The following is a 25,815-nucleotide window of genomic DNA, read 5'->3' as shown; positions in this document are numbered from 1 at the left end:
TCGCATGTTCCTTTTAAAAATTCTTCACACCAAGAACATATGATAGGGGAGCTAGCAAAAATGGGACCTAAAACTTAATCTTTAATGCTTATTCATTAAAAAGTCTTGCAAAAGACCAGCATATAAAAGATGCATATAAAACAAGAAAAACAAGAAACAAACTCTCCATGGGTGTTGTATATACTGCATGAGATGAATACAGATATCATGATACAAATCTAAATTTGAACATCAAATATCTATGTGGAAGATTCTAGGTATCAAAACATAATACTAATCAACATCACTGATCAATCCACATCAAATTTATGGTATAGTAGTTAGGAAAGGTCTCACCCAAAATCCTATTGGTTACTCTGTAATTGTTCAGAATAGTGGAGCACAACCCGTCTTGTATTGAGATACTGGCCACAAGTATTCACCTGACTGTTTCCTCCTATGTCAGGATTCATCACGGGAGTTTGGAACACTTTATTCAGGGGAACAACATAAGGGTGTCCCACCGCTGCTCATGATAAACGGGACATTATGTATCTCATAGAATACTTACTCCAAAGAAACTTAAACATGCGCGCTCCAGACTCGTCACTATTAGTGATGAGTGAACGTGCTCGGATAAGGGGTAAACCGAGCATGCTCGAGTCCTAATTGAGTATCTTCGGCATGCTCGTATATTATGTTCGAGTCCCTGCGTCTACATGATTAGCTGCTGCAAGACAGTCTCAACACATGGGAGGATTCCCTAACAAACAGGCAACCCCTGCATGTGTTGAGACTGTCTAACAGCCGCAAATCATGTAGACACAGGGACTCGAACATAATATATGAGCACACTTAAGATACTCAGTTAGGATGCGAGCGTGCTCAGTTACCCCTTATCCAAGCACGTTCTCTCATCACTAGTCATTATATCACTTCCGGGTATCCCGGCGCGTCATGTCCGGGCTATGGAGCGCATGGTGGAACGCAATGGCCGCCATCAGCGAGTCACATACGGGTCATGAAGCGCATCATGAGACACGTCCGTCACCATCAAGTGCTTCCGGGAATTCCCACCGATATGTTAATAAAGGACGCAGGAGTGTCTCTAAGAGCCCAATCATATATGAAATAGGTGAGAACATAACAAGGTGTCTAAATGGAGAAGATTACTAAGGCAATTCAATAGGCACATCTATAAGTAATCTCAATGTAGAATATGGCTGTACAGTACATCCATAAAGTCTCAAAACAAAATCGGGTTTGAAACAGAAATTCACTGAATATCAACGGGGCAGAGACAAAAATCCAATGCATAAAAATACACATAAATGGTTGAATGTGTAATGGAATTACAGGACATGAAAGACATCATTGAACAGTTCAAAGAGGATATTTTTCAACTTGAGATATAGGCAGGTAGAGGAATGCATTGAGAACATATTCCGCTCAAGAACACATGATACACTCAGGATAGTGTGGTATCTCCTATAGTTACAATATATGTTAGGATATTAAGATATTAAACTGTATTGTACGGCAGAACATTAACCAGTGGGGAGCAACCACAAAGATATCCACCGATATAATGTGTCTGTGAAGCTACACTTTTATACAGTCCTCTTTATATATTTAGCAAGTTTATTAATTATAGAACTTCTTGGTTTACACTATACCTGCATCAAACAGTATGTCAAGGGGAACAAGACACTCTATTTTCAAATATTTGTCCACCTTAGAAAGTGATCAGTTGTAATCTGTGGAGGAAGCCATGAGCAAAATTCAATCTATCTATGGTGCCACCACAAAACAAATGAAGCATTACACAGACATTGAAATCAATAGGCCACTCATGTAATATATGGACAAAACCGGTTCTCGAGAAGGAACAGAGCGAGAAAGACCAGCGCTTGTTGTAGTTGTTCCCTTCTCTGATGACAAGGACCCCCATCTTTCATGTCAGGATTCCTTCATAGGGTACTTAGAAAATACATTGTGTGAACCAAACTAAACTCCTAACTATCACTTTTTACAGAATACAGTCTTTTCTTTAATATTCTTGAGTCTAAACGTGAATGACCCATCATATGGAAATGATTGTTCGTATTGACTGTATCTACCCTCATTTACATAGCCTTAGGTGCCTTGTACTGTACATGTATAGATTAGGTTTATGTTACATAAAAGTCAGAAACAGCATAAGAAGTTAATAGAATACTGCGGAAAATTCAGACATTTTATTAATAAGTTATACATAAATTATGTGATTTTAGACTAGGTATAGACCTCTGAAATTGGCCTCTAAATAGAATATTAAAATTGAATAATATGTAAGATTTTCTAAACTAAATGATGAACAACTGTCCCATTTTATTATTGATTAACCTTTACTTTAAAGGAAACCTGTCACATGAAAAACATGCTACTAACCTGCATTTATGGGGTTAATTTGTAGGTTTATAGTGTTCTGAACCTGCCCGATGCTTTCACTGAGAGCCCCACTGCCAGGAGGAAATCAACTTTATTCCTCCCGGTAACTTTTCGGTTTCAGGGTGGCACATGTTCAGTCACCATTCAGTGTATAGAGAGCGGCGGCTGTAACCGCGACCCCACCACTGACTGACAGCCAGGTATAATGATGAGCCAGTGTCAGTCAGTGCTGGGGGTGTGGTTACAGGCGCCGCTCATGATTGATAGCGCGGTGACTGAACACATGCCAGCACTGCTCCCGTGACTGGAGGGATAAAGTTCATTCCTGCCAGACAGCGGGAGTCTCTGTGCGGGCGCAGGGCAGGTTCAGAACACTATTAAGCTGCAGATTAATGCCATATCTGCAGATTAATAACATTTTTTTCACGTGACAGGTTCCCTTTAAAGAGGTTGTCCCACAACTATAACTTGTATAGGTGGATAGGTAATAAGTGTCTGATTTGGCTCTGTCAGTCCCATAGACAATGAATGCGGTAGTGTGCATGCGCGGCTGGAGAACTACTTTGAATGATATGCTTCCTAACAGACTTTAATTAGACTTGACGGCACTGCTTCTTTTTCTTTGCCCTCAATCAACAATAAATCGGTGTTTGGGGATGTCTTTTAATTTTGATCAATACCAGTTTTCTACTCTGGCTGGTAGATATATTTCCAAATCAGTGACCCCCAATCAATTAATTTAAAATGGCCTAAAATACATTTAAAATGGGTCTTAAAATTGTGCAACCCCAATAAGGTCTACACCGGAGTCTATCCCAACAGCCACATAGTATGTCATGGTTTTCTAGGAGAACAGTGCTTCGGTTTCATGTATGTAACTATATGAAATGGTAATGTGGAACTTCAGAAAGGATTGTGGCTGGTTGTAAGGTGCTTGATCTGTAAGGATAATCCATTTCATCTACAGGAGAGCAGAAGGAATGGAGACTAGAAGCATTAAACAAGTTGATTTAACCTACAGTAATGGGTGTTGCAGGCGTTCTCTTAGGACTCCAGCAGACGACCATCTGGACACAATTGATTTCCTATTCAAGACATTAGTTAGCCTTATCACATTGACAAAATGGCTTCCCCCACCAGTCTTGACAAGAAATGAATGAACGCAATTTGTACATTCTTATTTGCAAGGTTATGACAAAAAATTCTAATTACATTTGCATTTGTGAAATACTAGCCTTCCGTTCTTCTTCTCTTTCTCAATCACGGAAAAAGGCATTGCTGACAAATCATCACAATAAAAAAAAAAAAGAAGAAAAACACTATGTAATTTTGTGATCTGGAATATGTGTCCAACTGACTGCAAAAACCACCCATTAAGTATAATCATCCATTTCTTCACATCTAAAAGCGGGTTCTTCAGGCATGCACCTGGCGTACAGCTGAGTATACAGTTATGATTGGAGCTTGTACCTTGTGGATTATAATAGCAGAGGCCATGTCTACTGGCAGAAGTAACAAAGATAAAGTGTCTGGGATAATAAAGTAGAAAGGATATGTATCAACAAAGCTGGTATTGTGCTTCCACATACGTACAATTACACTCTTCTCATTGGAAATTATATGTGTATGGATCATCAACACTTATAGCAGAGCATTCATATTCTCCTCCATAGTAATAAACGGTGGAATAGATTTACATTTACTGGGTTAAACATAAGAGGGGACGTAATTTAGAGTAGCCATCAACATCATAATAAATGAACTATAGTTCTTCATAGACAGTGCAATGATCTCTAGTATAGGTCAGAATAATAAACCAACAGTAACGTGCTATAATATATATATATATATATATATATACATATATGCATATATAAATTACATGTTCAGTGCACCCTGGGATATATGCATATAGGCTTCCTCTAGAATGGAAAGGATATTCTTCCATTCTGCAGTAGATATGTATGCTATTCATTAGGTTAATTAGTAGACAAAGGATCAATCAACAATTACTGATTTCTATCTTTGTGATGCACTGATTGACCTGATTCATTACAGCAGGCAATTTTCATATGGAGAGCAAAAAAACAAATCTGCTCTCTCTGTATACATATATATAAAAATTAATGTTCAATTTTCATTTTCTTCAATATGCAAGTTGTCTATTATAATGAATAAATACATAGTTTATCTTCTTTTGTTTCCATTCTATATGAATCTTGCCTTTTTTATACACTGCTCAAAAAAATAAAGAGGACACTCAAATAACACATCCTACATCTGAATGAATGAAATATTCTCAGTGAATACTTTGTTCTGTACAAAGTTGAATGTGCTGACAACAAAATCACACAAAAATCATCAATGGAAATCAAATTTATTAACCAATGGAGACCTGGATTTGGAGTCACCCCCAAAATTAAAGTGGAAAAACACACTACAGGCTGATCCAACTTTGATGTAATGTCCTTAAAACAAGTCAAAATGAGGCTCAGTATTGTGTGTGGCCTCCACGTGCCTGTATGACCTCCCTACAACGCCTGGGCATGCTCCTGATGAGGTTGCGGATGGTCTCCTGTGGGATCTCCTTCCAGACCTGGACTAAAGCATCCGCCAACTCCTGGACAGTCTGTGGTGCAATGTGACATTGGTGGATGGAGCGAGACATGATGTACTAGATGAGCTCAAACGGATTCAAGTGCGGGGAACGGACGGGCCAGTCCAAAGCTTCAATGCCTTCATCTTGCAGGAACTGCTGACACACTCCAACCACATGTGGTCTGGCATTGTCGTGCATTAGGAGGAACCCAGGGCCAACCGCAACAGTATATGGTCTCACAAGTGGTCTGAGGATCTCATCTCGGTACCTAGTGGCAGTCAAGCTACCTCTGGCAAGCACATGGAGGGCTGTGCAGCCCTCCAAAGAAATGCCACCCCACAACATTACTGACCCACTGCCAAACTGGTCATGCTGAAGGATGTTGCAGGCAGCAGATCGCTCTCCATGGCGTCTCCAGACTCTATCACGTCTGTCACAGGTGCTCAGTGTGAACCTGCTTTCATCTGTGAAGAGCACAGGGAGCCAGTAGTGACTTTGCCAATCCTGGTGTTCTGTGGCAAATGCCAAGCGTCCTGCACTGTGTTGGGCTGTGAGCACAACCTCCATCTGTGGACATCGGGCCCTCATACTACCCTCATGGAGTCGGTTTCTAACCATTTGTGCAGACACATGCACATTTGTGGCCTGCTGGAGGTCATTTTGCAGGGCTCTGGCAGTGCTCCTCCTGTTCCTCTTTGCACAAAGGCGGAGGTAGCGGTCCTGCTGCTGGATTGTTGCCCTCCTAAGGCCCCCTCCACGTCTCCTGGTGTACTGGCCTGTCTCCTGGTAGCGCCTCCAGCCTCTGGACACTACACTGACAGACACAGCAAACCTTCTTGCCATAGCTCGCATTGATGTGCCATCCTGGATGAGCTGCACTGCCTGAGCAACTTCTGTGGGTTTTTGAGTCCATCTCATGCTACCACGAGTGTGAAAGCACAACTAACATATAAAAGTGACCAAAACATCAGCCAGAAAGCATTGGTACTGAGATGTGGTCTGTGGTCCCCAACTGCAGAACCACTCCTTTATTGAGGGGGTCTTGATAATTGCCAATAATTTCCATCAATTGTCTATTCCATTTGCACAACAGCATGTGAAATTGATTGTCAATCAGTGTTGCTTCTTAAGTGGACAGTTTTATTTCACAGAAGTTTGATTTACTTGGAGTTATATTCTGTTGTTTAAGTGTTCCCTTTATTTTTTTGAGCAGTGTACTATGTTAGCATATATATATATACAGTACAGACCAAAAGTTTGGACACACCTTCTCATTTAAAGATTTTTCTGTATTTTCATGACTATGAAAATTGTACATTCACACTGAAGGCATCAAAACTATGAATTAACACATGTGGAATTATATACTTAACAAAAAAGTGTGAAACAACTGAAAATATGTCTTATATTCTAGGTTCTTCAAAGTAGCCACCTTTTGCTTTGATGACTGCTTTGCACACTTTTGGCATTCTCTTGATGAGCTTCAAGAGGTAGTCACTGGAAATGGTCTTCCAACAATCTTGAAGGAGTTCCCACAGATTCTTAGCACTTGTTGTCCCTTTTGCCTTCACTCTGCAGTCCAGCTCACCCCAAACCATCTCGATTGGGTTCAGGTCTGGTGACTGTGGAGGCCAGGTCATCTGGCGTAGCACCCCATCACTCTCTTCTTGGTCAAATAGCCCTTACACAGCCTGGAGGTGTGTTTGGGGTCATTGTCCTGTTGAAAAATAAATGATGGTCCAACTAAACGCAAACCGGATGGAATAGCATGCCACTGCAAGATGCTGTGGTAGCCATGCTGGTTCAGTATGCCTTCAATTTTGAATAAATCCCCAACAGTGTCACCAGCAAACCACCACCACACCATCACACCTCCTCCTCCATGCTTCACGGTGGGAACCAGGCATGTAGAGTCCATCCATTCACCTTTTCTGAGTCGCACAAAGACACGGTGGTTGGAACCAAAGATCTCAAATTTGGACTCATCAGACCAAAGCACAGATTTCCACTGGTCTAATGTCCATTCCTTGTGTTCTTTAGCCCAAAAAAGTCTCTTCGGCTTGTCGCCTGTCCTTAGCAGTGGTTTCCTAGCACCTATTTTACCATGAAGGTCTGCTGCACAAAGTCTCCTCTTAACAGTTGTTGAAGAGATGTGTCTGCTGCAAGAACTCTGTGTGGCATTGACCTGGTCTCTAATCTGAGCTGTTGTTAACCTGTGATTTCTGAGGCTGGTGACTCGGATAAACTTATCCTCAGAAGCAGAGGTGACTCTTGGTCTTCCTTTCCTGGGGCGGTCCTAATGTGAGCCAGTTTATTTGCAGCACTTGAAGGTTTTTGCAATTGCACGTGGGGACACTTTCAAAGTTTTCCCAATTTTTCGGACAGACTGACCTTCATTTCTTAAAGTAATGATGGCCACTCGTTTTTCTCTACTTAGAATTTGTATTATGGCAAGAAAAAAGCAGCTAACAGTCTATTCAGAAAAATCTTTAAATGAGAAGGTGTGTCCAAACTTTTGGTCTGTACTGTGTATATATATATATATATATATATATATATATATATACATATATATATATATATATATATATATATATATATATATATATATATATATACACATATATATACACACACAGTACAGACCAATAGTTTGGACACACGTTCTCATATAAAGATTTTTCTGTATTTTCATGACTATGAAAATTGTACATTCACACTGAAGGCATCAAAACTATGAATTAACACATGTTGAATTATATTCTTAACACAAAAAAGTGTGAAACAACTGAAAATATGTCTTATATTCTAGGTTCTTCAAAGTAGCCACCTTTTGCTTTGATGACTGCTTTGCACACTCTTGGCATTCTCTTGATGAGCTTCAAGAGGTAGTCACCCAAAATGGTTTTCACTTCACAGGTGTGCCCTGTCAGGTTTAATAAGTGGGATTTCTTACCTTATAAATGGGGTTGGGACCATCAGTTGTGTTGTGCAGAAGTCTGGTGGATACACAGCTGATAGTCAAACTGAATAGACTGTTAGAATTTGTATTATGGCAAGAAAAAAGCAGCTAAGTAAAGAAAAACGAGTGGCCATCATTACTTTAAGAAATGAAGGTCAGTCAGTCCGAAAAATTGAGCAAACTTTGAAAGTGTCCCCAAGTGCAGTTGCAAAAACCATGAAGCGCTACAAAGAAACTGGCTCACATGAGGACCTCCCCAGGAAAGGAAGACCAAGAGTCACATCTGCTTCTGAGGATAAGCTTACCCGAGTCACCAGCCTGAGAAATCGCAGGTTAACAGCAGCTCAGATTAGAGACCAGGTCAATGCCACACAGAGTTCTAGCAGCAGACACATCTCTACAACAACTGTTAAGAGGAGACTTTGTGCAGCAGGCCTTCATGGTAAAATAGCTGCTAGGAAACCACTGCTAAGGACAGGCGACAAGCCGAAGAGACTTTTTTGGGCTAAAGAACACAAGGAATGGACATTAGACCAGTGGAAATCTGTGCTTTGGTCTGATGAGTCCAAATTTGAGATCTTTGGTTCCAACCACCGTGTGTTTGTGCGACGCAGAAAAGGTGAACGGATGGACTCTACATGCCTGGTTCCCACCGTGAAGCATGGAGGAGGAGGTGTGATGGTGTGGGGGTGCTTTGCTGGTGACACTGTTGGGGATTTATTCAAAATTGAAGGCATACTGAACCAGCATGGCTACCACGGCATCTTGCATCAGCATGCTATTCCATCCGGTCTGCGTTTAGTTGGACCATCATTTATTTTTCAACAGGACTATGACCCCAAACACACCTCCAGGCTGTATAAGGGCTATTTGACCAAGAAGGAGAGTGGTGGGGTGCTACGCCAGATGACCTGGCCTCCACAGTCCCCAGACCTGAACCCAATCGAGATGGTTTGGGGTGAGCTGGACCGCAGAGTGAAGGCAAAAGGGCCAACAAGTGCTAAGCATCTCTGGGAACTCCTTCAAGATTGTTGGAAGACCATTTCTGGTTACTACCTCTTGCAGCTCATTAAGAGAATGCCAAGAGTGTGCAAAGAAGTCATCAAAGCAAAAAGTGGCTACTTTGAAGAACCTAGAATATAAGACATATTTTCAGTTGTTTCACACTTTTTTGTTAAGTATTAATTCATAGTTTTGATGCCTTCAGTGTGAATGTACAATTTTCATAGTCATGAAAATACAGAAAAATGTTTAAATGAGAAGGTGTGTCCAAAATTTTGGTCTGTACTGTATGTATATATATACACACACACGGTATGTATTATATTGTAGTTACATATAATATAAATATCAAATACTTATTTTCCCCACTGTATGTGTGTGTGCATACAGTGGTGGCCCAAAGTATTGGCACCTCTGCAATTCTGTCAGGCAATACTCAGTTTCTTCCTGAAAATGATTGCAATCACAAATTCTTTGGTATTATTATCTTCATTTAATTTGCTTGCAAGGAAAAAAACACAAAAGAGAGTGAAGCAAAAATCAAATCATTGATCATTTCACACAAAACTCCAAAAATGGGCCAGACAAATGTATTGGCACCCTCAGCCTAATACTTGGTTGCACAACCTTTAGCCAAAATAACTGCAAACAACCGCTTCATGTAACCATCAATGAGTTTCCTACAATGCTCTGCTGGAATTGTAGACCATTCTTCTTTGGTAAACTGCTCCAGGTCCCTGATATTTGAAGGGTGCCTTCTCCAAACTGCCATTTTGAGATCTCTCCACAGGTGTTCTATGGGATTCAGGTCTGGACTCATTGCTGGCCACCTTAGAAGTCTCCAGTGCTTTCTCTCAAACCATTTTATAGTGCTTTTGGAAGTGTGTTTTGGGTCATTGTCCTGCTGGAAGACCCATGACCTTTGAGGGAGACCCAGCTTTCTCACACTGGGCCCTACATTATGCTGCAAAATTTGTTGGTAGTCTTGAGACTTCATAATGCCATGCACACGGTCAAGCAGTCCAGTGCCAGAGGCAGCACAGAAACCGCAAAACATCAGGGAACCTCCGCCATGTTTGACTGTAGGGACCGTGTTCTTTTCTTTGAATGCCTCTTTTTTTCCCTGTACACTCTATGTTGATGCTTTTTCCCAAAAAGCTCTACTTTTGTCTCATCTGACCAGAGAACATTCTCAGAAACATTTAGGCTTTCTCAGGTAAGTTTTGGCAGACTCCAGCCTGGCTTTTTTATGTCAAGAAGTGGGGTCTTCCTGGGTATCCTACCATACAGTCCCTTTTCATTCAGACGCCGACGGATAGTACGGGTTGACACTGTTGTACCCTTGGACTGCAGGGCAGCTTGAACTTGTTTGGATGTTAGTCGAGGTTCTTTATCCACCATCCGCACAATCTTGCGTTGAAATCTCTTGACAATTTTTCTTTTCCGTCCACATCTAGGGAGGTTAGCCACAGTGCCATGGGCTTTAAACTTCTTGATGACACTGCGCACGGAAGACACAGGAACATTCAGGTCTTTGGAGATGGACTTGTAGCCTTGAGATTGCTCATGCTTCCTCACAATTTGGTTTCTCAAGTCCTCAGACAGTTCTTTGGTCTTCTTTCTTTTCGCCATGCTCAATGTGGTACACACAAGAACACAGGACAGAGGTTGAGCCACAATGCAAAATGATATGTTTGGCATAAAAGCAACACAGCTCATCACCCTCAAAACACCATCCCCACTGTCAAACATGGTGGTGGCAGCATCATGGTTTGGGCCTTCTTTTCATCAGCAGGGACAGGGAAGATGGTTAAAATTGATGGGAAGATCGACGGAGCCAAATGCAGGACCATTCTGGTAGAAAACTTGTTGGAGTCTGCAAAAGACCTGAGACTGGGACGGAGATTTATCTTCCAACAAGACAATGATCCCAAACAAAAAGCAAAATCTACATTGGAATGGTTCAAAAATAAATGTATCCAGGTGTTAGAATGGCCAAGTCAAAGTCCAGACTTGAATCCAATCGAGAATCTGTGGAAAGAGCAGAAAACTGCTGTTCACAAACGCTTTTCATCCAACCTCACTGAGCTCGAGCTGTTTTGCAAGGAAGAATGGGCAATAATTTCAGCCTCTCAATGTGCAAAACTAATAGAGACATACCCCAAGCGACTTGCAGCTGTAATCGCAGCAAAAGGTGGCGCTACAAAGTATTAACTCAAGGGGGCGGAATAATATTGCACGCCCCACTTTTCAGTTTTGAATTTGTTAAAAAAGTTTAAAATATCCAAAAAATTTTGTTCCACTTCACGATTGTGTCCCACTTGTTGTTGATTCTTCCCCAAAAAATTAGAATTTTATATCTTATAAGCTTTTTTCACTGTTTTCAGAACATTAACAGTAAGAACATGGAAGAGTCCAGGAGCCATTTGGTGAGCTGCATATCCTGCTACATGTTCACAGACTTGCCAGTGGAAAAGCCAAACTTTACATGCCAGAAATGCAAGCTTGTGTCCCTGTTGGAGGAAAAGTTGCGAAATCTAGAAGAGAGGTTAACTACCTTGAAAATCATTAAGGAAGGTGAAGAGTTCTTAGACAGAGCAGAATTATCTCTTCATGATTCAGAAAGAGAAGAAATTCTAACTGCACCTGACGAAACAGAGGAATGGAAGCATGTGACCCAGAGAAGCAGGAGGATCGAGAGGCAGTCAGCACCCATACTGCTCAGGAACCAGTACCAGGCTCTCACGCAGGAGAACCATGAAGAAATACAGCAAAATAAGACTTTGCCAGCAATGAATAACCTTGTAAGCCCTCAGAATCCTCCTGGATGGAGAAAGAAGAATGTTGTGAAGAAAAAACGGAGAGTGGTGGTCATGGGGGATTCCCTGTTAAGAGGAACAGAGGCCGCTATCTGCAGACCAGACATAACCTCAAGAGAAATGTGCTGTCTTCCAGGAGCAAAAATTAAAGATGTGTCTGACAGGATATCAAGACTCTTCAGACCTACAGATCACTACCCATTCCTGCTAATACATGTGGGGACAAATGACACCGCAAGAAAGGACCTGGAAACCATCTGCAGTGACTTTGAAGACTTAGGCAAGAAAGTGAAAGAATTGGGAGCGCAGGTGGTCTTCTCATCCATCCTCCCAGTGGATGGCCATGGAACAATGAGGTGGAATAAGATTCTACAGGTGAACAACTGGCTACGTCGATGGTGCCGTCAACAAGGATTTGGATTTCTGGATCACGGAATGAATTACATATACGATGGACTACTTGCTAGAGATGGGGTGCACCTTACGAAGACTGGAAAACATGTATTTGGAAGTCGCCTTGTTACACTCATCAGGAGAGCTTTAAACTAGAACAATGTGGGAAGGGAAGCAAAAGGACAGAAAAAGCCATACAGCTGACAAATACTATTGAGATCTCTGCTACTGGAAGTGGAAAGGAAGAACAAAGACAAAACAATTTAAATAATAAAAATATGGGAGGAAGAGAAACCAATCACAAACTAAAATGTTTTTATACAAATGCACAAAGCATGGGCAACAAACAAGGAGAATTGGAACTACTAACGCAGGAAAAGGAATATGATGTTATTGGAATCACTGAAACTTGGTGGGACGATACACATGATTGGAATAAAAGGCTAAAAGGATACAACTTATTTGCAAGAAACAGACTTGATAAACGAGGAGGAGGTGTCGCATTGTATGTTAGAAAAGCGTATATCTGCACAGAGATTGAAGCTTCAGAGACTGGGAGTTCTGTGGAAACTGTTTGGGTAAGAATACAAGGAGAGAACAACGGAAAGGACACCATTGTAGGCATTTACTACAGGCCACCTGGGCAAGCTGAAGATATGGATGAACTCTTTATGTATCAAATGACCAAGTTCTCCAAAAAATATGACGTAGTGGTCATGGGAGATTTCAACTATCCAGACATTTGTTGGGAATCTCTCTCAAGTAAAACTAACAGGTCAAGCAAATTCTTATCCTCTCTTGCTGACAACTTTATCTTCCAAAAGGTAGGGGAGAAAACAAGGGGATCTGCTACTTTGGATCTAATCCTTATAAACAGGGAGGAAATGGTTGAGGAGGTAAAGGTGGCTGGGACGCTAGGAGGCAGCGATCATGCTATTATAGAATTTTGGATAACTAGAGGAGGAAGACATGTGAAGACTCAAACTTCAAGGTTAGATTTTAGAAAGGCAGATTTTAAGAGACTCAGAAAGAGAATAGGAGGGATCCAATGGCTGGATGTCCTTAAGGACAAAAATGTCCAGGAAGGATGGGAAATTTTTAAAAATGAGATTCTCAAAGCACAATCGTTAACAATCCCGAAAAGTAGGAAGAATGGGAAGCATTTAAGGAAACCAGGATGGATGAACACAGAACTTAAACACATGCTAAAAAGAAAGAAAGAAATGTTTATTAAATGGAAAGAGGGAGGCATATCTAAAGAAGATTATAATGCAGTCTGCAGATCCTGCAGGGCACGTATCAGGTTAGCTAAAGCTGACAATGAATTAAGGCTTGCAAGAGATGTCAAAAGCAATAAAAAAGGATTTTGGGGGTATGTCAAAAGTAAAAGAAAAGTCAAAGATGCTATAGGATTTTTACAGGATGAAAATGGAGAAATGGTAAGAGAGGATGTTGAGAAGGCCGAACTTTTTAATTCCTATTTTGCATCTGTTTTCTCTCAGAAAGAAAATGTAACATCAACTGATCTTCACTGTCCTTTTAGAGGAATAGAGGAATCCAAGTTATCTGTAAACAGAAAGATTGTGAGGGAATATTTAGCTAACATAAATGAGTTCAAGTCTCCAGGTCCAGATGAATTACACCCCAGAGTACTGAAGGAGATCATAGAAGAAATTTTAGAACCACTCTCCATAATCTTTGAAAATTCTTGGAGAACAGGAGAAGTCCCAGAAGACTGGAGAAGAGCAAATGTTGTTCCTATCTTCAAAAAGGGGAAGAAGGTGGACCCAGGGAACTATAGGCCGGTGAGTCTGACTTCTATACCAGGAAAGATCTTTGAACAAATTATTAAACAACATGTATGTAAGTACATGGATAAGAATGAAGTGATTAACCAGAGTCAGCATGGGTTTGTAACTAACAAGTCATGTCAGACTAACTTAATTTCCTTCTATGACAGAATCACTGACTGGGTGGATCAGGGAAATGCTGTAGATATAGTATATCTTGACTTCAGCAAAGCATTTGACAAAGTATCTCACACCATCCTTATTGAAAAAATGACCAAGTATGCAATGGACCAGGCAACTGTTAGGTGGATTCATAACTGGCTTAGTGATCGGACTCAAAGGGTGGTTGTAAATGGCTTCACATCCAGCTGGATGAATGTCTCAAGTGGGGTACCACAGGGCTCCGTCCTGGGACCTGTATTGTTCAACATCTTTATCAATGATTTAGATGAAGGAATTGAGGGTAAACTGATTAAATTTGCTGATGACACAAAACTAGGAGGGATAGCTAATACTAGAGAAGAGAGAGAGAGGATTCAAAAAGACCTAAATAAACTGGAGCAGTGGGCAGCAACCAACAGAATGGTTTTTAACAGGGAAAAATGCAAAGTACTACATCTGGGCAATAAAAATGAAAAAAGCATATACAGAATGGGAGGAATAGAGCTAAGCAACAGTACATGTGAAAAAGACTTAGGTATACTAATAGATCATAGACTGAACATGAGTCAACAGTGTGATGCAGCAGCAAAAAAGGCAAATACAATTCTGGGATGTATTAACAGAAGCATACAGTCTAGATCACGTGAAGTCATTATCTGTCTTTACTCCTCTTTGGTCAGACCTCATCTGGAATACTGTGTACAGTTTTGGGCACCACATTTTAAAAAAGACATAGACAAACTGGAGCAAGTTCAGAGAAGAGCGACCAGAATGGTGACTGGTCTGCAAACCATGTCCTATGAGGAATGGTTGCAAGATTTGGGAATGTTTAGCTTGCAAAAAAGAAGACTGAGAGGAGACTTAATAGCTGTCTACAAATATGTCAAGGGCTGTCACATTGTAGAAGGATCATCTTTATTCTCATTTGCACAAGGAAAGACTAGAAGCAATGGGATGAAACTAAATGGGAGGAGACACAGATTAGATATTAGAAAAAACTTTTTGACAGTTAGGGTGATTAATGAGTGGAACAGGCTGCCACGAGAGGTGGTGAGTTCCCCTTCAATGGACGTCTTCAAACAGAGGATGGACAGACATCTGTCTGAGATGATTTAGTGAATCCTGCTTTGAGCAGGGGGTTGGACCAGATGACCCAGGAGGTCCCTTCCAACTCTACCATTCTATGATTCTATGATTCTATGATTCTATGATCTTTATGTTTGAAGCCACAAATGTGGCAAAAGGTAAAAAAGTTCAAGGGGGACAAATACTTTCACAAGGCACTGTATATACACACACAGTATGTATTATAATGTAGTTACATAGTTGCATATTCCCGGCCAGAGACGCATTGTCCCGGCTCTGACCGGGACTATGCGGATCACATACGTACCTGCTGGTCCCGGCTCAGAAACCAACAAATCCTCGCATCGTATAGTGTGTTCACTGGGGGGTTCATAAGTATGCAGTCTCACAGAGTGACTTATCTATTTGGACCTGACAAATCCTTTAATAAAAAATTATTTGGACTCCTGAGGCTTCATTCCCACAGTGCAGCCTGCCTAAACATCCCAGTTTCCATTTTTGCCATTATTCATCTGGAAGAATAATTTCCTCCAGCCACGGGGCAGCAACAGCAGCTTTCCATGCTTTTATAGGTGTGAAGCCTGCACACAACACTTTCATGTGAGTGCTTCCATTGCTTATACTTATCCTTTTCCAGACAGTTTTGTCCTATTTTGTGTGCACCTCTGTCTCTCTCCAGAGATTCCTTATAAGAGATCAGTCAGTCTTCTAAGATTCTCAACATTGAATTGGCTGACGTTTTTCACTTGAAAGCCAAAGAAAATCATAGATCACTATCATTTTCCAAGCTGTATAAATATTTTTCTATAATAAGAGTTGTGCCTCTCTACCCTATATTGAACTATATTAGTGGTTAAATACATTTAGAACCACAAAAAAAATGTAGAATGTATCAATCCGCTATGGCAAACCTGTCACTTAATAAGTCATGTTTCAGAATCACTTGCTGCAAATAGAGCCAGCTCAATACTAAGAAAGTGAGACGTGAATGAAAGTGATCATGAGAGCTGTCTTCAAGATTAATGATGATCTTAGAAATCATGACCCATAAAGAAGACTAATAAAGTGATAGGATGGCTGTTGAATGCATTGAGAAGATGAAACTAGTTTTCTATAATACTTTGCAGACCTTAAAACAACACAAGGAAGCAAAAATGTCTATCTACTTTAAGGAGCCAACCCATTGGTGATGGCAAAAGGCATTGGCAAGAGAAACGTGACACTTGGAGATTGTCCACATAATCACAGTGGCATTGCAATTCAGCTTTTGGCAGCTCTAAAAAACAACTTGAAGGCAACTGCGTTTAGTTACATGGAATAAAGGACATAAAAGGTGAACTTAATAACGGATTTGTCCTAGGAATGTAGCTGGAACATGGGCCAAGTTGGTGCACAGTGTCAATAGGCTCCTGGCCTTTAGCCAAGAGAAAAGAGTGGATTCCACAGGTTGGGAACGTCAATAGAGTGACAAATTATAGACTTCTAGCCCAGTAATAGAACTTAGATAAGCAGTGCTTCATTATACAGATCAACAAGCCATGCAAACCTTCAGATAATAAGATCTAAAGAAGTGTTTTAAACCCCACACAAAATTAACTGTTTGAAAGAGACGTGACTGGACCTTTAAAGTGTCGTGCTACAATAAAATGATTCTACATTAGGGTTTTCCGAGCATGCAGGCAATCCTTTGCCGTAAATAAGTTCCAATAACCTCTGCAATATGGTATCGGCATCATGTAAAAAGTAAATTACGGTCTATCAATACTAATTACAAAACACTCAATACTTTAATCTAGACCAACCACTCCTACAGTTTGAGTTTTAGAGATCTATTTGTCAAAGTCTTCAACAACTTTATCTCGGATTATATTAATTTGGGTCACTTTTACTTTTCCCAAATATTTACAGCTTAAAAAAAGTATTATTATAGACAAAAACAGCACAATTAGCAATTCAAAGTTTAGAGGATAGCTATAAATTATGCCAAAACAGGTAAAAAAGAACAAACTTGAAAATTGATACTACATAATGGTAATATTCATGGCTTAGATGGAAAAATGAAAGCTCCAAACTCTATCTCCCCAAAAAATGTCAATAATAGTGATGAGCGAGCATGTTCTGTTAACCCTTTCAGCAAGCATGCTCGGGTGCTCGCCGAGTATCTTCAGCGTGCTCAGGTGTTATGTTTGAATCACTCCGTACACATGATTTGCGACTGTTTGACAGCTTTAATACATGTGAGGAATGCCTAAGAAACAGGCATTCCTCACATGTATTAAAGCTGTCAAACAGTCGCAAATTATGCACATGGAGTGACTCAAACATAACACCCGAGCACGCTGAAGATACTCGGTAAGCACCCGAGCATGCTCGTAAATCTTGAGTAATGAGCATGCTGGCTCATCACTAGTCAATAACAATAACCAAAAAGTTTAATAAGGATATATGCATATATCTTAGATAGTAGAAGACAGCTATCTCTGTCAACCATTCCATACATGTTCAACCACGCGTGCATGTGGTGTTTAAAGGGAGTTCTCTCTAGGGATTGGGGGGGTTATTGCATGGGAAAACAAAAGCATTAGGAATTCTAAATCATGTCTTTTTTACCCTGGCATCATCTGTCTAGGTAGAGTCAGAAAGCCCCATACTACGTAAATCAGTCAACAGGTTTGATCAATTTTTCTCTGGGTTCTATGGGGACCTTTAGTATTAAGTCCAACAGTATAACATTGGTGCTTTTCCCAGTACACAAGTTCAAAATCCTCAAATACTGTAGTGTTCCCAGTTGCGCAGATTTGATAATTATTATGCAATGTTCTAATTTTGATTTGCCCCAACTCTTATATATGCTTTAGGCTTTTGGTCTTTGCTTAGATCAAAACATACAATTACACTGCATCAACATGCAGTCCATGAGAAAATGCTTAGCATCCTTATTAAATATCACATTTTTTAACCGTGTAGCTGTAAAGTATATATTTTACTGGAAAAGGTACCGCAAATACACATAAACAGATTAATCAATTGATAAAATCGTGATTATCGCTAAAGAGACTTATTAAGTTATCTCAAGCATGGTTTAACAATCCATCCAACATTTAATAGTATCGTGGTCAAAACACTATCAGTTTTTTTAATTTCATAGGTTAGTGAACAATACCATTGTAAGGGTCACTCTATTTTAATGACCAGGGTTTACATCTGGACTAAATGTGGACGAAATTTTCTGTGTTCGTGTGACTTTCCTTATACTTCAAAAACATATTGATACCTTTATTGGATTTCTAGGAAAATGGCCCCAGTGTATGTTTTTGGCTGAAATAGGGGAATTAGGCTATGAATCCCATTTGAGAACAAAGAATAAAGTTATTGATGACAATCTCTACAATGCTGTAGAATATGATGGTGTTATATTATTGACAAGAACCAAATTAATAAAAAGTTTTAAAAAATATGATTTATTCATGTTCAAATTTTGCCTTGCAAATGACCAAAATGATTAGAATAAGCCTTATATTTGTATTATCACTATGAACGTAATTATTGGACAAAATTCAACATTTATATCAAATTCATCAAATGCTTATCTGTACATCATACATTCAACCCCCCCCAAATTGTACCCACAATGTTATGTTGGCTAGGACACTTATGGAATATTGAAGGGGGTCTCACAACTGGGACCTATAACGCTCTTGAGAACAGGGTCCTGGGGCATTAAGCAGTAGATAGAAAAGTGGCCTTTAACATCTAATCAGCTTATATATATATATATATATATATATATATATATAAAACCATAAAAAACACCCCAAAAAAATCCACAATTTTATTTTAAGGAACTAAAAAGCAGCGGGGAGGCATTTGAGACACTTGATAGTATGGGCAACAGCCATTTCGTGCTAGATAAGTGCTTCTTCCTGGTTCCCAAGGAAGCGCCGATATTCATTCCATGGACTATATATGTATATATGTAAGTAATATATATATATATATATCTCAATTACATTTTTTATCTGTGTTCATTATGCAGAGTGCATTTCCAGCCATCATAATGACTGCAGCCTGGCCTCAGTTAGCCTATGTGAAATGAGAAGTTCTGCCTTCACACATCCAGTAAAATGTATGTGTTGTTATGTGTTTTGCATTTCGACAGGAAACAATGCGCCAGGCTCGAGAACACTAATTAACTGAGGACTTTGTTAAATTGAATTTATAAACATTCCTTATGAGCAGAGGTTCAGATACATGTGGTAAGACTTTAGAAACGTTGGTTACGCCATGTTTCAGCAGAGCAGTTGGAAAATGAACCTGTTAGTCACTGTGTACACAATTCATGCCTGGTATATTGGTTGCCATATTAGACATTATCCCATAAAGGAAGCTATGAAGGGTCTACTACTTGGGGCCAAAACCATCACTGATGCAAGAACTAGTACTGCCTCATATTTCCATTTTCCATCCCTTTGGTAATGTCCAGGTGAAGCCAATATGTGCTGTACATAAGGTGAGCAGCCTTTTGTTAGTGCACTACAGATATAATATGGCAGTTATGGAAAATACTTGGTGGTCGTGAAATTATTGCACATTGCTTAAGCAAATGTCTAAATTACATTGTCACAAATGACAGAGAATTTGCTATAAATGTGTGAACACTTGCTGGAGTGTGAAGTAAGGTGAGATCTATGAAGTGTAATTGGAAGGTGGGGGTTGGGATCACAAGTCAGTCTGATAGCTACAGAGAGACATCGTCGTCCCATATGTTTGGGAATAGACATTAGTTGCTATGTTACTCTATATGGTCCAGATGTAAATAAAATAGATGCTGGATGGATTTCCAGATCAGTTATTCTGTTTTGATAATTCTATAAATCTGATAATTCTGTAAATCTGGTGATTCTGCAAATATGGCAATTCTGTAAATATGGTAATTCCGTAAATAAGGTAATTCCATAAATCTGGCAATTCCGTAAATCTGGCAATTCTATAAATCTGGTAATTCTGTAAACCTGGTGATTCTGTAAATCTATTCTGATAATTTTTTGGACATTCACTAGTGATGCAGTATTCCTTGTGTTGGTTAAAGCAATTGGATTACTGCTTAGCCTCTTGCTCTATTGCACTTTCCATCCATGTGCAGTGATGAAGCCCACCACTTCTAGTGAGAATACAATCAGCATTCATGAGAGTACTCCTAATTTACAGCAGTACCACCTTCTGCATAAAACAAGTGATCATTGTATTAAATTCAAACAGCTACAACACACAGTTTAGTCTGAATTCAGCAGCCTGTTCCTGGCCAAAGACTGGACAGAAGCCAATAATAAATCCTCCAATTCAATCACGTGTCGTCCTTTCCATCTAGGAATGCCACTCGTGATTGGATTTTAAATTTTCAACATTTCAGTTCTGCCATTGAACCAGGAAACGATTAGCTCATTGGCAAGTTACCATAAAACATGATTCACATTGAGTGAAAGGTTTTTTTTATGGGTATATTAACCCAACAATGTTCTTTTTAACTAAATAAAAAACTAGATGCTCAAATTAACCAAACACTTCCATTAACACACCTGCATTAAGTACTTATAACTAATCTGACCAAAATTTCCTATGTGGCCTAGAATACCACTACAATTTCGATGGATTTCGCATTTTGCAAAATTCACACATACAACTAAGAACAGACACTTTGAAGACTTGTGTCTCTCTGGGATTTATCAATGGGGTAGTGTTAATTTACAGAACAAAAGTTTTTAAGGCCTCCAAACTCACGAAGGACATTTGTTCTAACATCTCTGGATGTCTTCTAAGGTTGAAAAATGGTGGAATGTGAGATTTCATGCACTTAAATATAGTTAATATGTGTTTACTGGTTAATTGCAGGACATTGTCTACCTCCATAACACTATTGGTATGAGTTTTGATTCAAAACTAAAATAAAACATAATGATATAAAATACAAAAAGTATTATTATGCTATTTAAAAACATGTACTTTGCCTTTGTGTCGCATTGAGGGGTTGAGTAGACGATGATACAGAGACAACGCCCTATATCGATTAAATATTTCCCCCTTAGGATCAAAAATGTTCGCATGGGCGGAGTTACAATCTACAGCAGGGTGGAGTTGTTAAAGGAAAGTATTGTACCAATGTGAAGAATATTGAAACATTTTAGCTATCACTATGTTACAATGTTATAATATTATTAGTCAAAATGTATTTGACCATTGTAGGATTTCTGTAAGTTTATCATTTCACAAAAACGCTTCAACCCTTTCAACGAATGTATCATTACCATCATTATCACTCATTGTTATCATGGTGGTTATTTTAGCAACAAAACAGTGTTTAGCATGAGCAAGAATTGAGAAGTTGGTGTTGTCCATTGACTAAAGCACCATATCTCTCCTGGTTTTAGTGAGTTCGACTTGATTAAATGATCCACCACCAATATGATACAACAAGTGTAAGCCAATGACCGCATCACTTCATTACTCTTCCTAAATGTGTTTTTATAGAACAAAACCACATTCGGCTTTATACTGAAAGTTTATTTTCAATTTCATTCCTGAATTCATTGGAGCAAGCACAGTATTCCTGGCTCCATGTCATCGAGTCCATGTTTCCCATCTCTCACACTGCAATCTTGTTCACAGTATCTCGAGTGCCAAATGAAACAAATAGTCTTGACCAAATGGACCTAAATGTGATGTCTGTAAGGAATGGCAAATTTATAGAGCCGGGGCAGGGAGGCGTCCAGGCATTTGCTAGCATACAATCAAGCAAACCTGCAATTCTCAGGCTGAAATAAAGACGTACAATGCAGTATATTGGAAATTGGAGGCAGATGAAGCAACAGCTGACAAATGAACTTGGATGGCACGAAAAACAACCGGGGGCCATGTACTGTGGAGCCAAGGTGGATGCAAATAGTGTTTTATTTCACGTCCCCAGTTAAGTTGTATTTATTTTTTCCCATGCCACGTCCACACGGTTCCATGACACCGTCACTTCCAAAGGATTATCTGTGGTGTGTGATCCAGTTGTTGAGCTGAATATTTAAACACTGTGCTGTGTTTTAAATGAGAGGGTGGGGAAGCAAATCTCCATGGCTCTTTCACAAATGCATGGTGTGAAGAAGGAAAAAAAAAAAAAAAAAGAAATCCTGACGACAAGACTTTCAGCAAACCTTCCTCCAACCAGAAAGAGCTTTAATGCAAGAATTGTCTAGCAACTGGGGGTCGGGAAATAGGAGTTGGAACAGGGAAACATTTTCTACTGTGCTGCTGTCAAAGGGTGAAAAATGCACTAATAATTCTTATCCAAATCATCAAGTGTTTCTGCATTTCCATGCTCTAGATGATGCCAGAACAATTTGACAGATTGAACATTTTCCTCTTAGGGGGAAGTTTACCACCATTATATTAACAATGAATTATTACATCATTTCTATGACAAACTCAAGAGCTTGATTTTTTTTTCCTCTTTGAAGTACCATTATGAACATACAATGCAACATTGTTATAGATATGACATATAACAGGTTAATCACACAAGCGGTTAACTCTTTCTTGCTCACAGGACCCTCTTTCAGCATCATGAGTTAATTCTTTGGAAGTCAACCATATGCAACAGTATAAACAGGAACAAAGGAAAGAACTATCTGCATCATTATCAATCTGCCAGTCATTTATTCCTCCATTGTTAGCATTTGGAGAAAGGGTGAGAAAAGGGAACTTTGGATTGCTTTTCCTTTGGAAATCATTTTGGATTGGGAAACTAGTTTGGAACTGCATTGTCCATTTAATACCATCAAGATACAAAAAAGCCATTAATGCAGAGTATTGCCACAGATTCAGCTATGACAAACATTGCTAGCTGAGGATAGGGTGGTTCTGAAGCAAAGTCACGTTCTGTCTGTCTTGGGTGTCTATCTCTTTATATAGATGAATTAAGGCAATTCTCAAGATGTACATTATAATGTCAAACCATGAAGAACCTACGTGTATGGAGTCCTATATACCCAACATAAAGCTGGCTGTGTGACTTGAGGATGATTGATGTCCTACAACACGGCAATATAAGTTGATACCACCCTAAATCATCTCATAGTAAACCGGTTACCGCATACTCATTCTGTGCTCTTATCTTCCAACTACATAAGTCACCACGTCTACAACAGAGACCACTCATAATCCATGATCTGTCTTAGTTCTGACCTAGTCAAGAAGCAGCTCAATAGAAAGCTACTAAAGCCGAAAAATAGCATCTCTCTGTTTTCCCATGGAACATAATTAATAAGAGTTATTATCATGCCCAGTATTCCCATGGCTCGGTGCAATGTAACCAGATTACGTCCATTCTAGTTAAGCAAATCTCTGTATTTGAGGAAGTGGAGGATTATTTGTTTATAGACTATAAAAATCCCAGCATAATAAAATAAAATAGAAGTTGATAACATGGTTGAGTAAAACAGGCGTATGAACCTGCTGTTGGATACAAGACACAGCACAATCACTGCCATCATACAGCAAATGGCACATTTCAGCTTCAGGTTGCAATGCAAGACTTACATTGAAATGATGTTCTTGGAGAGGTCAGTGATGTTGAAGCTTGTGGTTGCATTAGTTGATTCCTGCATTTCCAAGAGGGGGAATATGTTCCCATTGTCCATTTTGTTGCAGAGAATTTCAATTTTGCTGCACACACAATTAACAGGGCAAGCCACAACCGAACCCATGTAGTCCAGCAAAACGCTCCATAGTAAGAAAATCCTCCAAAAACTGCACTTTGTAGGGCGCGGAGACACATCCATTTCAAACAGATGTTTTCAACCCCAAAAAAGGGGGGGGGGTAGAACGGGGAAGGAAACCAAGATGAGGAGATATCTCAGCCTTTTCTCTTGATAAGCAATCAGATGTAAAATCCTCTTGCAGCTAAAGTCATCCTGAAATGGCTCAGACGCACACTGTTTTCAGCCCACAGAGATGCATAGTGCCTGATGCTGCTGCTGCTGTCTTGTTGATTCCAGATTGTTGGTTTATTTATTTTTTTTTTTTCCAGGAGATCTACAAGACTTCTGAGGAATGCAATAGAAGATAGGGGAGACAGAAAAAACGGGTGCTAAAGTCACCAAGTCCCACCTACTGGGCAGATTTCAAACTGTCACACCTGCAAAAAACAGAAAGAGAGGAGGTGGGGTGCGGGGAGAGGGAATCAGGGAAAGGGAGTGATACACATACAAGATCAGAGATCAAACAGCACCATTTGTAACCTGATGTATGCAAAAAAAGACAAATACACTACACGTCCCCTATATATATAGAAAAAAAAAGCAAAACGACAGTATACTCTGCAAGAGACACATTCATTCAGGATGTTCCCTGCCTCATCCCTGGATTCTGCAGAGCACAGTCAGGGCTGTACAGCAAAAAAAGTTCAGGTTGCTATTTTCATCCCTGGATATCATTGCCTCGCTTGCATTTCTGTAATGAAGACAAGGACATTTTCTAATTTGTCACTTTCCAAAATCAAATGCTAAAAAAAAAAAAAAAAAATGCCAGCGATTCTTCATCTACAGAGGATGTGGGAACGGAGGATGGGACATGATGTGGATCAAGTAAAATGAATCCAGATCTGCATTAAATGTCCAAAATGATTCGGAAAAGAAAATAAATAAAGAGAAGGAAAGGCAAGAGGGGCTGAGAGCCTACAGCATGTTGCAATGGGCTGGAGGAAGCAAATTAAGATGCATGATGCATTTTTGGCAAGCACAGCGCCCTAAGTAGATCCTAGCAATGCTTAATTTGCTGTGCCCTTCATCAATGCTCCCTTAGATGCCGCTATATAAAATGTTCTGATTCTTTTGCTAGACGCAGGCACACAGGAGAATAGAAAGACACACAAAAGATACACACAATGATAACACAAGATGGACCTGCTAATGGGGGATACAGGTGCACGCCACTCTCAGACCCTGCGGATTGTAGCTCCAAACACGAACTGCTGTTGTCTCTTGTCCAAAGGAAAGGGAGAAAAAAAAAAGGTGGGAGTCTCAGCTGTTTACTGAGAGCCAGAGAATCAAAGCTGTGTGATCAGTATGAGGAGAGAGAGAGCGAGAGAGAGAGGCAGAGGGAGGAGAGTGGCAGGCACACACACACTCACACAATCACACACCAAAAGTAATTCTCAATGCAGTATGATGAAAAGGAGGACCGCAGGAAAAAATCCCCTTTATCCTAATCCCCTACTTCATACACACTTGTGGAATTCCCTCTCTGCACCCTGCATTGTGCCCATACAAATCTGCACCATTCTGTATACCCATAAACGCCACAGATAAGATATAGGCTACAGAATATATATCATAGTGTAAGAGGACGTCACAGAATACAGGATATCCGTCATCATTTACTCTCCATCGGCTTATATATGATTACATCAGTGATATATCTGGCCGCAGATTACTTAATTATTTCACAATGCAGTTTTTCCATATTATTTTGAAAAGTGAAGATACATTTAATATCACGATTGTAATAAGTAAATATGAAGAGATAAACTAATAGCTGATGAAGGACAGGTGG

The 25,815-nt window shown here is 39.8% G+C and overlaps 1 protein-coding gene across 7 annotated transcripts in view; it reads right to left on the bottom strand.

Annotated features, from left to right (window-relative positions):
• NTRK3 (neurotrophic receptor tyrosine kinase 3) overlaps positions 1-25,354 on the bottom strand; it is an 874,029-nt gene extending 848,675 nt beyond the window's left edge. For 6 of the 7 annotated variants that reach the window (XM_073653277.1, XM_073653281.1, XM_073653280.1 and 3 more), the window contains exons 1-2: positions 25,167-25,354; positions 23,803-24,400 (exon numbers count right to left, since the gene is read on the bottom strand). In XM_073653277.1, the coding sequence (XP_073509378.1) occupies positions 23,803-24,044 (242 nt within the window). In that variant the 5' untranslated portion in view covers positions 24,045-24,400; positions 25,167-25,354. Of the gene's footprint in view, positions 1-23,802; positions 24,401-25,146 lie in introns of all 7 variants that reach the window. The other variant, XM_073653278.1, reaches the window with a different exon arrangement.
• Positions 25,355-25,815: the final 461 nt, after the last annotated feature.

Source organism: Phyllobates terribilis, unplaced genomic scaffold, assembly GCF_046119375.1.
Source record: "Phyllobates terribilis strain yellow unplaced genomic scaffold, ASM4611937v1 Scaffold_11__3_contigs__length_659146591, whole genome shotgun sequence".
Lineage (NCBI taxonomy): Eukaryota > Metazoa > Chordata > Amphibia > Anura > Dendrobatidae > Phyllobates > Phyllobates terribilis.
The sequence above is the reverse complement of the archived record's forward strand: the minus strand, read 5'-3'. Positions and strand labels throughout refer to the sequence as shown.